This window comes from Phycodurus eques, chromosome 22, assembly GCF_024500275.1.
Source record: "Phycodurus eques isolate BA_2022a chromosome 22, UOR_Pequ_1.1, whole genome shotgun sequence".
Classification (NCBI taxonomy): Eukaryota; Metazoa; Chordata; class Actinopteri; order Syngnathiformes; family Syngnathidae; genus Phycodurus; species Phycodurus eques.
In genome coordinates, this window is record NC_084546.1 from 935464 (window position 1) to 951523 (window position 16060).

At 50.9% G+C, this 16060-nt stretch overlaps 1 protein-coding gene across 6 annotated transcripts; it reads right to left on the minus strand.

The window, feature by feature from the left end:
- Positions 1-5146: 5146 nt before the first annotated feature.
- Positions 5147-14607, minus strand: gata3 (GATA binding protein 3). 6 transcript variants are annotated; one of them, XM_061667858.1, is made up of 6 exons: positions 13862-14599; positions 12622-13287; positions 11936-11992; positions 11731-11777; positions 9544-9669; positions 5147-6843 (listed from the first exon to the last, which is right to left on the minus strand). In XM_061667858.1, exons 1-6 carry the CDS (start codon positions 14094-14096, stop codon positions 6559-6561), a joined length of 1416 nt encoding a protein of 471 aa, XP_061523842.1. In that variant the 5' UTR covers positions 14097-14599; the 3' UTR covers positions 5147-6558. The 6 variants fall into 6 exon arrangements, with proteins under 6 accessions (XP_061523842.1, XP_061523844.1, XP_061523845.1 ...); XM_061667860.1 differs by lacking the exon at positions 11936-11992 and having other exon boundaries at positions 13862-14598; XM_061667861.1 differs by lacking the exon at positions 11936-11992 and having other exon boundaries at positions 12679-13287; positions 13862-14597.
- Between the last annotated feature and the right edge of the window lie 1453 nt (positions 14608-16060).

Genomic DNA, 16060 nt, shown 5'->3' on the forward strand with positions numbered 1-16060 from the left:
CTCGTTAGCACCTTGAGCAAAAAGGTTGACCGGTAATTATGAAAATGATGATGTTGATGATGATGATGACAATCAGTGAAGGAGCCAACTTGCCTCGAGGCAACAATGCGCACTTCTCGCCAATTGTGTTCCTCACATTCCTTTTTTGTCTGCACACATTTGGAAGCAGCTCATACATGACGTACTTTTTGCCAACTTGTTTGCATTACTATACAAACACAGCAAAACGCCAACGATTGCCTTTTGTTTCTGCCTCGCTGTGATGTAACAGTGGGGTTAATTTGCATAACACCCCCCCCCCCCCCCCCCGCACACACACACACACACACAATTTCTCCACTAATGACTTGACAGCTAGGTTAGATTAAGTCCCAGAAAAAAGAACACGTCCATGTGGCAACAGACCATAGGGTAAGCAGAGCTGCATTGTGAGCAGCAAATTAGCTTCAGCTTCTGATAATAATATGAGGCTAAGTCAAGGCACTAAGAACTGGTTTTTTTTTTCAATGACAAAATGTCTTTAACCCACTCCAAAACAAACGAAACACTTCCCAAAAAAGGCCGAGCAGGTGAACTGTGTCAATTTCCAGTCCAAATATTTTCCTGTTCAACTTCAAGCACTGATTTGGAACTCGTCCATACTCCGTGAACGCCAAAGCGAAGCTGGAAAAAACAAAAACACGTCGCCTAAAAAAAGCCGTCGGCCGCCTGCAGGAAAAACCCTCCCAGCTCCCCTGGGAAAGTGACGAGGGGATCCCGTGCGGGATCAAAAGGCGGTAAAGCGTTCGTGAAAAGCAATACAACTCTCCTCGTCTTCCCGATCGTGGAACTTGGCCTCAGTGTTTTTTATTTTCATCATTTACGCCAAATCATCCGCCCGCATCGGAAGGTTCCGCCACATACCGACCGGAGCGCTCGGCGTCCAAGCGGCGGCAAGTCGCAACGCATTTCGCGTCGGGCAAGTCGAGTCGAGAACGGCGAGCGTCAGCGCACGGGAGCAAAAATGTCGTTTAGTTTCCAATCACTCACTGATGACTTCTTACGTGGAGTCTTTTCAATATGTTACGCAGGGTGGGACCAAAGTTGCTCAAAGACTTTTCAAATCCAAAAAGGAGGGGAAGAATAAAGGAAGGCAGTTCGGGAGGAAGGAAGCAAGGAAGGAAGGAAAGAAGTGGTTCACCCCAACACGCACGCGAATGCACACGCAGACCGGAAGCCCTCATGAGAAACCTTAACACCTCGTTTAAAACCCGAAGCCCGACTTGAAACCACGATTTGAAACCCAAACAAGCTACAAACCCAAAACCGGGACAGAAACGTCAAACCCAAAGCGTGTCTTCGAAGGCTTTTTCAAAAGGTTGCGTCTTCCTGTGTAAAACCTTTTTTTCAAAACCTCACGCGCGTCCGAGACGACGGTATGCGTCAACAGCCCGGGCCCGGCGGACTTTTGGGTCTTCAGCTGTCGGCGAACGTGTGATCGCTCAGCGGCGGGATTCCTCTCGCACGCGATTCCTGATCAAATCTCGCAACCTAAAAGCAAATCACGCGTGTCGATGTTGACTTACAGAATCGACATTTCTTTGTTTGTGAATGAAAAGGTCCGATGGTTTCCTTTGGTATGTTTGTACAGAGGCAAGCTAAGGGCCAGATGAGGTTAAAAAGGTAAACCAGTATCTGCAGTACGTAAGCAATGGAAAAGATGTCCAATATTTTCTTTTGATAATGAAACAACAATTTATTGTCATTCGAATGAATTCAAGAGTCTGCTAATGCTAAAGACTCTGGTTTCTGGCCTATCCTGGTATCTTATTGTTTCGGGTCTTGCTAATCCTCGTCCTTGATATGATCTGATTTCTCGCCGAGCCTAATATTCTTTGTGCAGGGTTTTAGTCATCCTAGCTTCTGTTTCGGAGCCTGAAAATGTTTTGCTTACTTGGCTGCCATTTTAGCCTCAGTTTTGGTCATCCAAGCCTTGATATTTGGTTTCTACTCTGGCCTAAAAGTATTTGTGTCATGTTTTAGTAACCCTAGACAAGCATCTTTTCTGGAGCCCGTTAGCCTTTGAGCAAGGTTCCGATCATGCTAAGACTCTCTGGTTCCTGGCCTAGACTGGTCGCCAATTTTTTAGGGTCGTGGTAATCCTATTCCTGCATGTGTGCTTTCTAACCTATCCTAATAGTTTTGTGAAGGGTACGAAGTTAGTTTCTGGTTTATGGTTTCTAGCCTACCCCAGTAGCAACTACTTCATACCTGAAAACCTTTTGCTCGATTTGTAGCCTCCGTACAAGGCCTTGGTAATCCTAGTTCCTGAGCCTGGTAATACTAGTTTAAGTGGTTTAAACTGCTGTTCGAGCCTAATATCATTGGATCAAAGGCCTAGTGATCCTAGTCTGGGTAGTCCTAGCTTTCATAGTTTAGTAGCCGCCGTGTCGAGGCTTTAAAGTGAAGCCTTGACATTTTTGGTTTGTTAGCCGTGCCCACTAGTAGTTGCGTCCGCAACTTCTGAGCCTGGTAGCTTTTGAGGCGTGCTAATGTGCTAATGTGCTAATGCTGTGTTAGCCTGCTGGCCTTTGCGCCCGGTGGAAGTCCATTTCCATACGTTTTCTTTTCAAAGAGTATACCTGAGACAAGAAGTTGTCGTCCAACAAGCGAGCGGCACCTGTCGGCATCCGATCGGGCCGAGGATTTACGGCACCTGCACGCCCCGGCTAATTGGTGCGCTCTTACGTCGACCCCCCCGAAAAAAAAAAAAAAAAAAAAAGGGGGCTGGGGGGGGCGCAGACAGAGCAGAAACAACAGTGACAGTTGTGGTCATGCAAATGTTTGGAGGGCGGCACCAGGTGCGCTGCAGTTGGGGCCCCGGGCTTGATGACACGGGCAGGGGCCAATCAGAGGACATGCCGGTGAAACAGTCCAACACACCCTGAAAGATGCCTTGTGCTTTTTTTCTTTTGTCTTTTGTTAACTCATCAATCAGCTTCACACGTCAACAGATTGTCAATATTTTCAACGTGGACTCTTTGGGAAGATGTCAAGTTAACTTTTACTGTATATGCACAAGAAGCTATTCGTATTGTATGTTTATTTGTCTTCGATATCTACTGCATCCATCTCGAAAGTCAGTTCGATGGTATTTGCCAAACAATGAGTTGCAACTTCAAAGGATCTGAAGCCTTTTTTTCATTTGGGTTTGGTGACTTTGAAATTGATGACGTCACTTCAACGGCATTTGCTGACAAACTGCATGCAAACGAGCAGTCAAACACATCAACTTCATTGAATACTTTGGGAGTTGTTTTAGTCACAACTTTGGCGCTTTGTCACTTTTTTGTTTTGTTGGTTGACATGAACATTAAGTGTGCTAGCTTGGTGGTCCTTTGGTTGCTTAAATGCAAAGCAATGTTTGCCAATGTTAAATCTTTTTTTTTCTAACAAGGATATTTGATTTACATTCGAAAAGCGATTTGGCCGCACAGAAAGCGGACGACTCGCAGCTATTCCGCGAGCTCCCTTTGACGTTAAAACCCGCAAGCTGCAGACTTTCAATCTCGATTCGTTGTTTTACATCAAATTGCCGGTTTTCGTGATGACGCCAAGCACGGGCTTTGGGCTCGTCATCGGCGAGGCCGTCCAAGAAGCCTCGGGGGCACGTCGCTAAAAGAGATAATTATCTTTTATCTTCCGTGTTGTGACGGGAGATTACGGCTGAAATGTACGATTGTTCCCGAGACAATGGAACGCCACACATCGCTTCTTCTTTTTTTTTCCCCCAAGCGTCGCCTCAGCCCCTCGCCGAACAAGCGAGGGAACTCCCACAATGCAGCAACGCTTCAGCCTCCAGGTCTTTTCCCAAATGACGAAAAAAAAAAAAAAGACGATGTAATCCCGTGAATCGTCTTTAATCTCCGCCATCGTGCATCACTTGAAATCATCTTCATGCGGTTTGTGTTGCTTTTAGCACACAAACGTCGTTCATGGCTCGCGTCCCAGCCTTATTTCTGGCCTTCATAAGTGTGACAATGATTGCAATATGTTGGAGATGCTCGGCTGTTTTCTTATCTGGAAGCCTCATGTTGTAAAATGAGTTGGAAATGATATGGAAATGATATGATTCCATCCTCCACTCGACCGGAGTGAAGACAGATATTCCCCGACGCCGGCAGATGTGTCATCGCTTTAACCTGAGAGGAAGACTTGAGACGGACCAGAAAAGAAACACACAAGAAAAGGAGTGGAAGACTTCTGCATCAGTACCTGTCGGACAGAGGCCACGGGGGGCCTGATGAGATGTTAGAACCTCCTCTCGGGACTCGAACCTCCTCTCTGGTCCAGTACCGACTCTTGGGACTCAATGTTACATTTAGGACTAGGACTGCCCCTCAGCACTAAAACCTTCTCTTGGAACTACGCCTTTCATTTCGGACCGGAACCTTCTCTGTTTTTGGACCCCACGCAACCAACGTTCACCTGAGAAGAATACTCGGGGAGGACAACAGCAAAAAAGAATTGGGATCACACGGAGTTGAAGCGCCAGGCGGTCGAGGTCAGACGGAGGCCGTGAGGTCCCGGCGTGGGGCAAATCTCCTCTTCAATCCCTTTGTACACACACACACACACACACACACACACAATTTCCCATTCCCATTCCCATCCTCCCCCTGAACTCGCTACTCAAAACAGCAGCAGATCTCCCCATTGGTCACGCGGATCCCAGACAAACGGCGGCGAATCGATACGTATTCCTCTCAGTGCGCTCTGCGACGGACTTGTGACCGCTCCGGGGTGGACTCTGCGTTCCACCCAAAGTCAGCTCGTGCGATAACGTCCAGAAAAACCAGGTTTGCTTTTTCGAAAAGACTGAACTGTCCCACCGTGCGCAAGTGAGCGGGAGCGATCGCTCGCCCCTCTCAAGCAAAGCCGAGCCGGGTGTGCTCCGGCTCACCCTCGATCCAGATGAGGAAAACCGATCGCTTGCATTTTTGTGGGTTTTTTTTGAAACAACGAGAAGGCCCGAGCACGCCACCGCCTCTTTGCTCCGCCCCCACCCGACCGCTCGCCCGTTGTTTGATTTGCGAGTGTTTACACGCGCGCTTCCCGTCGAGGTCTTTCCTGTCACGCAAAAAAGGACGGCTCGGGATCACAGCGCTAACGTGTCAACAGAGATTCAACTAGTTTTATTATTTTGAAACAAGGGAAGGGGGGGCGGGGGGGGGGAGCGAGAGAGAGAGAGAGAGAGAGAGAGAGAGAGAGAGAGAGAGAGAGAGAGAGGGCAGACTCGGGTAGGGTTTATCAAACAAAAACAACCAAAAAAAGCAGCCATATTTTACACTAGTGATTATTATTATTCAATTTTTACAACCATTCAGTCTGCATAACATAAAGAAATAATTCTACATCTTTGTTTCTTTCGTATTTTTGGTACTCTGATTTTTTTTTACATACAAAGAACAAATACAGGAACTTTTTTTTTCACAATGCATATCATCATCTGTCAAGTGTGTGCGTGCGTGCGTGCGTGCGTGCGTGCGTGTGTGTGCGCGTCTGTGTGCGCGTGTGTCAACACAAAGCGACAGGCCGAGACTTAAAGCACATCCAAAAATAAAAGGAAAGGCGCGAACGCTATCTTTACACGGACTTGTGGCCTGCGTCCTCGCCTCCTCGTACCCTTGGTCAAGTGTCCTTTTTTGATCTGGTTAAATGTATTCCCTACAATTTGTACAAACGCCCTGTTACGCAGGTGCCACGCCAGGAAGTTTTTGTCAGCTTTTGGGATCTTTTTCGTACACAAATGGAGATCCTGATCCGAGGGAGAATCGAGTGTCCGAGAGGTTTGAGTCCGTTTCCCTCTTTGATTTTATAAAAATAAGATCGACCGAAGATTCTCAGTCGTCCGGGTCGAGGTAGTCCGCAAAAGGTCGATCGGAGGAGACCGGGCCCTCGTTGGTTGTTGAAGACGTCGGAGACAAAAGGCTTCTCGGCTTTGAAATATTTCGCTGCGGAATTGTGTGAACTTCCGACAATGTCCTGCTGACATCTTTCACGCCTCCTCAAAATGTTTCGGTCCATCGAAAAAGCGGCCATTTTGCCACCCAACAGGTGAACCACCAGTTGGCTCATTCGCTCGTGCCTGCACTCGGGTCTAAAACCTTCTCCCGGGACAAGATCCTTGCCTTGGGACTAGGTCGATCTCAAAGGACTAATATCTTCTCTCAGGACAAAAACCTACTCTTGGGACTCGAACATACCCTCAGGACTAGAACCTCGTCTCAGGTTTAGGACCTTCGTTCCGACTTGTACTACTACTGGCGGCTCTAAAACCTCTGCTTGGGATAAGAACCTCCTCTTTGGACCAAAACCTTCTGAGGTGGTCTTGTCAGCGTTTCTACTCCTGGGGTTGAAAATGTCATAGCGTGCGCTCGGTTCCCAGACTCCGCAGCTAAAATCTGAAAGCGAGGAAGCCGTTTGGATCGGAGGCGAAGCGTCTTCAACAACCAGGACGCGTCCGGTTGCCTCGATTCGAGTTTTGCGGCCCGGACCGGCGCAGGGGTAAAGCGGCGTCTAGCCCATGGCCGTCACCATGCTGGACGGGTGGTGGGGCGCGAAGGAGGGGTGCATGGGCGTGGGGGTGCCGAGCATGTGGCCGGAGTGCGAGAAGGGCGGGAAGGAGGACATGTGGCGGGAGAGGGCGGCCGGGCTGAACGAGCCGCTCTTGTCCATCAGGCTCTTGGAGAAGTCGTCCATGGCGCCGTCCTGCAGGGACTTTTTGCTCTTCTTGGACTTGCTGGACATCTTGCGGTTGCGCGTCTGGATGCCTTCCTTCTTCATGGTCAGAGGTCGGTTGATCTGCTCTCCACAGGGACGACACAAAAGAGGGCAGGTTAGTATGATGGCGGCCAATGCGCTCGGACAGAGGTATGCTCGTTCCTTCATCGCTGCTAAAGTTGTCTCGGATGGGCAGATTTTATTTTTTCGATCGGCATTAAAGCGATCTTTTCTTGAAGGAAGAGTTCGGATGTTGCTGGCATTTTTTCACGGTACGATTGGCATTCGAGCCGTCTTCGAGCTCGGACGGACAGAACGAGTACGTCGGATGCACTTTTGTTCATCGGTGTTAAAGTTCACTGCGATTTGATCTCGACAAAGAATACGCTGGCAACCCTTTTGTTGTTCCTCAGTTTCCACAACTGAATGACATTTTGCGGCACTTGTAGGACACGACTTCGGCATACTCGTCGGAAGACTACGGGTTCCTAGTGAGGCGAGAGTACTAGGGCCGGCGTGCCCAGAGAAAGCCCGGCGATATTCAAACCCAGAACCTCAGAACTGCGAGGCAGCCGTTCTAGCCACTCCCGCGCCCGTTTCGATCGACCGATTGTTCGAGTAGCAACGGTTGCCCGACGCTTTACAATTACCGTGACGTGGATGCTAATTTCAGATATCAGGTCAATGGAGTTTTGCATTATATGTTAGCATGGAGCTAGTGGACTTACCTGACACGTCCGAATAACATTTTGGCATCCGAGTAGGACAACTACACACATACACAGTGAGGCAAAAGTACTTTTGTTTTGGCGCTTTGATGCTGGCTTCTAGTGCGTGATGTATGGCTACTAGTTAGGCCTAGTTGTGTTACTAATGCCGCATAGTTAATCACTCGTACTGATAGTGACTAAGTCGTGGAAAAAACTAGTTACCAGTAAGAGTGGATTGGTTTTAGTGCAATGAAGTGTCTTGCTCGTTAATGACAAAGAGTCTACTCGTACACAGGCGGGCCTTAAGCTGGATATGGCGGATATCAAATAAATGCCCAAGCGGCTTCCCATTGGTGTGATTTAGCTTTTTCGAATTGATTGTTTTGTTCCATGCCAGGAGGAATGAGGCGAGGGATGGGGAATGGATGGGATGGGGTGGGGGTGGGGTGGGGGGGTCCGCCTGGCAGCCACCCCCGCGGGCCAAGTCCTCCTCGACCGCGAAACCGTCTCGTCCCTGGCTGCCATTCTGCACTTTAGCCGGGAAGAAGCGAGATGATGGAATTTCGGCGGTGGGCAGGATTATGGGGGGCGGGGGGGCCGGGGGGGCCGGTGGGGCCTCGTGGGGGTTTGCGGATGAGGCCGACCGGCTTCCTGATCTTTTCCGAGCGTTTCTTCTTCCCGGGGAAATGGGAACGGGGATTTCTTTCTGGCTCTGGCGCGGTCCGTCTCAAACATTTTTTCGCTGACACCAAATGCGCAGCGGTGGCCGTGATTACCCCCCCCCCCCCGCTTAACCGCTGCCCCCCCTCCCCGCGCCACTGATGTGGTTTCACTGGCTGACACGCGAGTCGGGATTGAGCGACCGTTCTCGGCTTCCCGTGCGGACTGGACGTCCGCTCTCTGATGGCGCGCGATCGGCCGCTCGAGTTAAATGTCAAAATAAATCAATCATTCACCGAAACAGAAGAAAAAAAAAAAATCTACCCAAAAAGTCTCCATGAGGAAAATGCGATAGGATAGATGGAAACATGAACCAAGACAAAAGAGGGGAAATTGTCAACAGCTATGCTAATTTCAGTTAGCTTGTCTGTTGCATTTTCCATTGTATGTTAGCATTGAGCTAGTGGACTTTCGTGAGATGTAATGCAATGTTTCGCTTGAACATTCGGGGGGGGGTTAAAGATCCGTGCATGGATATATTTTGGAATCCGAAGGCGGTTCACCGTGATCCGACCTCGTCCCGGCCGAGACGACCCGGGAAAATGATTTTGCGGGAGCGGAGGCGCGCGACGTCGGCGCGCCTTTCCCGCACATTCTTACCGTCGCCGTTCTTCTTATTTTCATTGCGGCTTTTGCAGCTTTTTCAGCCGTCGGCGTTGCGCCGAGATGACGAGAGGGAAGCAAGTGGACAGAGGAAGGGAAAAAACACATTTCATGGGATTTGCGTGAAGCTCCTTCTTTAATATTCACGAGTGCTCGGCTGCCAATAAAATCCCGAATCGGCTTTATCGAGCGCGGCACTGCGGGGACAATTAGCGCTCGGGGACGTGAGGGGGAAGCGAAGACGGGGGCCGATGCGGAGGGGCGAGGGGAAGGGGACTCCGGTGTGCATTTGTGCTTTTTTCCCCCAGCTCAGTCCGTCGACATCGTGCGAGTTAAATCACAAACGGCATTTGAAAGAAAATGCCAATTTCGGGACGACATGATTTCTTGCAAATATGAAATCGGGGCATATTTCTCAATGAAATCTACCAGGCAGACATTGGAGTCTTTGTGGTTAATTTACATTCTGCATGTTGTCAGAGGCAAATAGCAAACAGAGAAAAAGGCCAATTGGGGGAAAAGAAAAGTTATACGTACATTCTTTTTGAACTATGTTACTCAATAAAATGTTTATGTGAATGTAAGCAGCTTTTCAGCCACCGATCGATACATATTTGTCTTTGTTGATATTGTCTACTGAAAGGTTGAATCGAATTTGCACTTTGTTTGTTTGTTTTATCGGCCAAGGCGCGAATTGGTTTTGGTTTTGGTTTTGGTTTGGGCGCCGCGTTGCTTGCGCTGAACTTACATTGTGCAGCTTGAAGTAGAGTCCGCAGGCGTTGCACACCGGGTCGCCGTTGGCGTTGCGCCTCCACAGCGTGGTGGTGGTCGTCTGGCAGTTGGCGCACGACGTGCCCGCGCGCCTGGCCGCCGACTGCGCGCACACGAAAGCAAAAATAAGGCGCGGGCCTCCACACGAACGCGCGGCCGGCGCGACATTTCTACGACTGCTCCTGGAAATAGCGACCCCGCTTCCCCCCGACCGACCAAAAGCTTTGAGCGGGGGGCTGACGGGGAGGGGGGAAAGGGAAAGGAAAGAAAGCAAATGGAGGAGCAGAGGCGCGCTGCACGGCTGGGGCTAAAAATAGCACAAGTGCGCCATCGCCATTTGGACGACACAGAAAAGCAAAGAGATCAAAAGCGCAGCCTCGACACGCTGCAGCCATTCCGATCGGATTTGAAAAAAGGAGAAAAAAGGAGAAAAAAGGAGAAAAGGGGGGGGGGGGAGGCCGCGCCTGACTCGTGGACGACAAAAAGCAAGAAAAGAAAACGAAAAGGAAAACGAAACGGCCTCCACATTTGGATGCGAGCGTGATGCTTATTTTGGCGAGCTTCGCTAATTGCGAGCATGCGAGAGGGGGAGGGGAGACACTGGGGGGCTTTTGTTCGCTCCGGGGGGGGAGGGGGGGCGGACGAGCTTGACCTCGACGTTCGAAACAAATCGGAAAGCATCAACCGATCGGCAGGTGAATGAAGTTGCCAATTCAACGCACGCGCCGCCGAACAAGCCCGCGAGCTGGCTTGGGCGGGCTGATGACGTCACGCATCCAAATATGCCACGCGGCGCATTTTCGTCTTTTTTCTTTTCTTTGTTTTTTTTTCCCCCCGCAGAAATCCACAGAAAGAGGAACTTTCCTTATCTGACATCCTGCACACTTGTCCTGACTTTCGGCCTTACAAAAACCTCCTCATGTCGATTTTGTTGGACTTTCAAACGCGCGTGGAAAAAGAAGATCGAATCAAGGGTGTCCAAACTCGGGCCCGGGGCCATTTGCGGCCTTATGTCCATTTTTTTTTAATTTGTTGCGGGCCGAATATCGCAAAAATGATATTTGACACGCTATTTGTGTTGAACGAGGTATAACACTGAAAAACCGCCGCGATGAATCATTGATAAAAAAAAAAAAAAACGAGTTTTTGTATTTGGCAAAAGCGTTTCATTTTTGCCAAATTTGTTTGTCGAGCTGTCGCATTCGCGCGTCTCCGATTTCGCCCGCAATCGCAATAACCGTTCAAATTCCATTTCGAGGAACGGCTTGAAAATTCGTCGGCCGACGATTCCGATTTCCCGCGCAGGGGCGGATCTATTCGAGCGGGGCAAAGGGCGACCTTTAGCAAAAAAAAAAGTGGTGACGCGGCGCGCGAGATATCCCCAAAGAAATTTTGCTGGATTGTTTTTCCGGTTGTTTTCCGCTGATCCCTTGAATTCAGCCAACCGCGGGATGATCCCGCATCGATTGACGATGTTTCAAATGTTGCAAACTGTCTTCATTCCGAAGAGGGAAAACGATGTCCGCTGAGCACATTTGATCGCGTGCAACTGATTTTTAAATGAAGTCAATTCAAAGGATTATTATTTATTTTTTTTGGAGCATTTCAGAGAAAGTTGCGATGTAGCAGACAGTTATCGAAAAACAAAATATTCAACTGTTTGATGGATTGGTTTTATTGGACAAAAATATAAACAGCAGGCGCTGACGACTTGAATTTGGCTGCGTCGGATAATCTTGATATTTTAAGCAAACATTTGACAATTCCTACACTGACTTTTATTGACATGTGAACGATTTTATGTTTCTTGTGTGTGTTGGGGGAAAACATGTGTTTGTTTTTGCAGAGTCCAATCATTGCCTTGCAAAAAAAACAAAAAGTCAATTAAGATTGTCTGGATGTGCATCTTGCATCCTTTCATCTTCTTGCAAAAGTTTGGACACCCCCAATGGAAAATGGCTGATTTGAATGCGGGGGGCTGCACGACACGAAATAAGAATCAATGACATGAGACTTGCAATTGCATTTCAGCCCTCTTGTTGTTGTTTTTCTTGCTCCCAAATAATCATAATGATCATAATAATAATAAAAAACAGTGCAGCTTTTTTTTTTCTTTGTTTTTTTTTTTTTTTGTTTGTTTTTTTTAGGATCTGAAAGCAGAGACCTGCACTTGTCGAGTCAATTTCCTGCAGCTAATTGGCCTACTTCTTCCTGGAGAGGGAAACACAGAGAGAGAGAGACGCACGTCATCAAGAGAGCCAGCGTGGCGCGTTCACGTACCAGCCGCCGCTTGGGCTTGATGAGGGGCCGGTTCTGGCCGTTCATCTTGTGGTACAGGCCGCAGGCGTTACACAGATAGTGGCCCGTACCGTCCCGTCGCCACAGCGGGGTCGACGTGGCGCCGCAGTTCACGCACTCCCTGCCCTCTGCGGCGTGCGCGCGCGCGCACGCACGAGCAGACCAAAGACACACACACACACGCGCGCGCACACACACACACACACACACACACACGCCAGGTCAGTTGAAGCCAGCGCGCGCGCGCAAACACACAATATCACACGCGTCGCATCGGACATGCAGGAAACATCCCGAAATGGTGTTGCCGACACCAAGTCGGCAAATAATCATTTCCAAAAATGGAGTGTTTTTTTTTTCGCCCGTCTGAAACAAAGAAGACTGAAAAGAGTTTTGGACTCCATGTTTTGTGTGGCATGTTGTGTGTGCGTGCGTTTACGTTCGCGGTCTTTTGTCCGCATTGAGCAAATGCTGAACGCGCTTGTGATGAAAAACCAAACACAAGGCAAATGGAGTGGAAGAAAAAGTGAGATTAGGAGGAGGGTGCCGTCTTTAAACGCGCACGATCCTCCTATTAATATTAATAATAATCATCCCGATGATATGCGTCGACTAATCCGTCCGATTTGAATCTCATTAGCGCGATAAAATAGCTGGAATGAAGGGAAGGCGGATTAGGAGTTGTTTTGCTTTTGTGGGTCTGGTGTGCTGCGATGCAAGCAAGAGAGTGAAAATGCAAGAGAATGTTTGGGCCTACCTGAACAGGACCTTGTTTTTGGTCTTGTTTTGGAACCATAACTAGAAGAGGACCCACCTATCAGGCTACTTGGTGGGAAGAGGCCCGGCGCGTATTCGGGGACATATTGTGGGTAAGTGGCGATGGGGTGGTGGTGGTGGTGGTGGTGGTGGTGGTGGGCCGCCGCCGCCGCCGCCGCCGCCGCCGCCGAGACGGGGGGCCCCGGCCCCGGCCCGGGCCCGGGCCCGGGCCCCGGCCCCAGCGCCGCCGCCACTCCGCGGCCGTGCGCCGTCTCCAGTTTCATGCTGTCGCCCAGCGTCACCTGGTACTTGACGCACTCCTTGTCCTCCGGGCGCGCGGACAGGCCCGGGTCCGGGGACACGTCCTTGGGCGGGGTGGGGGGGAAGGTGAACAAGTGCGGGCTGGAGTGGCCCCCGGACAGCGACGACGACGACGACGACGACGACGACGAAGACGATGAGGACGACGACGACGACGACGCCGGCGGGTAGACGGCCAGGCCGGCCGGGGAGCCGTGGTGGTGGTGGTGGTGGTGCAGCGGGCTCTTGGGGAAGGGGCTCAGGTTCCACGGGGACGCGCCGGGGTGCGCGCCCAGGCCTTTGCCGCCGGCCGCCTCCAGCCACGGCAGCGAGCCGTGCAGCAGCGACGGCCGGCACACCGGAGCGCCTGCGGGGGCGACACGAGACACAGCGGCGCCGTTACCGAGTCGCCTTCGCGGCGGCGAAACCCGCACCGGAAGATGACGACGCGCGCCGAAGTCGCCGCGTCGTCCGCTTCCGTTGCAAGAAGCGCAATATGGGCGACAAAAAAAATAGCATCTTCGGGAGCGCGCCATCATTTAAAACTCAATCCCGCTCCGCATTCCAAATTCCAAATTTCATCTTCGAACGAGGACTTTCATTTGTGTAAAAAAAAAAAAAAAAAAAAGCAAATAAACGTTCGAGCGGCGACGGACAATCCGGCAATTTCAAGTGTTCTGTTTCGCCTTTCGAATGTCGAGAGAGACTTTGCGCTTTTGTCAACAATTAGCTCCAAAGGTGACTTTCCCGCTCGTCCCTGCATGATTCTTTTTTTTTGGGGTGGGGGGGGGGGGGGGGGGGGTCGAAATTAAAATTTGAATTGGTTCACCGCCACTCTTTGGACTTTGACGAAGAGACACTTTTCAACGCGCAGAATACGCATCCGGTGGAGAAATGTGTTGTTTGTTTGATTGTTTGTTTGTTTGCGTCGGGGGACTCACCGTGCGGGGGCGGCGGGTACCTCTGCACGGCCCGCACCGAGTTGCCGTAGTAGGGCGAGACGTGGTTGGCCTGCGCGTCGATGTTAAAGAGTACATCCACATCGTCGGCCAGCGGGTACTGCGCCGGCTCCATGTAGGAGTGGCCCAGGCCCGGGTGGTGCGAGGCGGGATGCTGCTCGTTCAGCACGGCCGGGTGGTGGCTCATCCAGCGGGGCTGCTCCGCGCTCACCTCCATCTCCTCCACCTCTCCTCCTCCTCCTCCTCGTCGTCGTCGTCTTCTTCTAAATGTCCCGGCGCGGCAAAATCCGCCTTTTTTGGCTTCTCGCTCGCTCTGTCGCCTTTGCGCTTAAATCCACAAAGCTCTCACCTGCGCACACATGAGAGACAGAGGCGGTTAACGCGCGGCCGACATCCGCCGCAACTCGGCCCGAAAACTTCTTCTCCTCCTTCTCCTTTCTTCTTTCCGCTTTTGCTTTTGGAGCCCAAGACGACGTGCGCTCAACAGGTTCGCGTGCGTCAGAGTGACCGCGACGCGAGCGAGCAGCGGCGTGTTGCACAGCCACTCAGGCCTCCCACTCCCGCTCCCGCCCGCCCTCCCCCCTCTCCCCCTTCCCTCCCTCCTCTCTCTCTCGCTCTCTCTCTCTCTCTTTCTGCGCCCCCCTCTCTTTTCTCCTACACTGAAGGCATTCTTTCCGGATGGCGCCAGGCGGCTCAGTGCAGCAGACAGCTGCGGCGCGACGCAACTTAAGCAGGGGACGCGCGCACGTACGTGAAGGTGGGTTGGGGGGGGGGCGGGGGGGGGCGAAAAAAGGGGGCCGGCCTTGTCCGCGTCGAACTGCAGACGTTTTAACTGTCGTTTGGCACATTTCGTAAAAGCGGCAAGAAGGCGGCCCGCTCGCTGCGTAAAAAGTCACGCGGCGCGTGTCGTCGTCGTCGTTCAACCTCCGCTGCGCCATTGCGTCCCCTCGCGGTCACATGACTGCGCGGCCCACCGGGCCTGCCGTGCACGCGCGCGGCCATCCTGTTCAAGCGCGCTCGCTCGCAACTCACTTCAAGGTGGCAAAAATCAATCGATCGATCGATCGATCAAACCCGCAACGTGTCTTTTGCGTCAATTGAAATGTCTTGAATTTGAAAAATACCCGTTTGCGCTACGATTGCCGATTGGTCGGACACTCTTCCACTCACGTCTGCTTTCATAGCGTCCAAAAAGCCAAAACGAGACGTCGGCGAGTCAAGCGGGGGCGTGACGTCACACCGGCAACCCGGATGAGCGCGGTCGACTTCCAAAAACTCTCAAGTCGCCCGTAAATCATCGCAGAACTCGATGTTCTGCGGAACGTTGCGCGCACGAGCCACAGTCGGGGTTTTAAAAACGAAGTTGAACGGCGCTGAAATGAGGCGGCGAACATGAGCGCGTGATCAACGTTCAGCGGGTCGCCGTTTTATGGCGCGGTGCGGGAACTCTGCGTGTGACGTCAGCATAATCTCAGCGTGCGGCGCGAACTGGAGTTCGTTGCTGTGAAATCGCGACGTAAATCACCGCAGAATGTCCAACTTTGGGCTTCAAAATCAGATCCATCTGTCAAAACCGGCTGAAACTCCATTTGGATTTGCGTGCGGGGGCGGGGCCAATGCGTGACCGCAAGGTAAGCCATGAAAAAGTACAGGTTTCACAAGCAATGTTGGGAATTTCGTCATATCAAATCAGTTGCTGAGTCCAAACTACTGATTGGACTCCAAATCCAATTGGCTTTGATTTATCGAGCAGCATTTCAACCCTTTCCCAAAGTGCTGTACAATGCAATCCAAACACAGCGAAAATAAATAAATACTAAATAAGCATAAGAGCAATCCAATCCAACAAAATGAGAGAAAAACTCCTCTTACGACGACTACGAGTACAAATAATAATCCGATATCAAAATTCACAATTCCAATCAGAAAGTTGAGTGAAATCCCGCAGAACAATTCAAGTGGACAAAAGAAAATGGATCCACTGAAATGATTTCGACAGTCGACGCGCGGCAGCCGCCCATCTCAACGTTGGCGCGCGAAACCATTCGAAGGAGAGCAAATTCACTCCAGATGGAACAATTTGGGGCCAGCGGGGCTGACTGACAATGACAGAAATCCAACCAATGACGTCATCCTCTCGAGAGCACTCAACCGTTCTGTGAAATGTTCCATTTTTCTGAC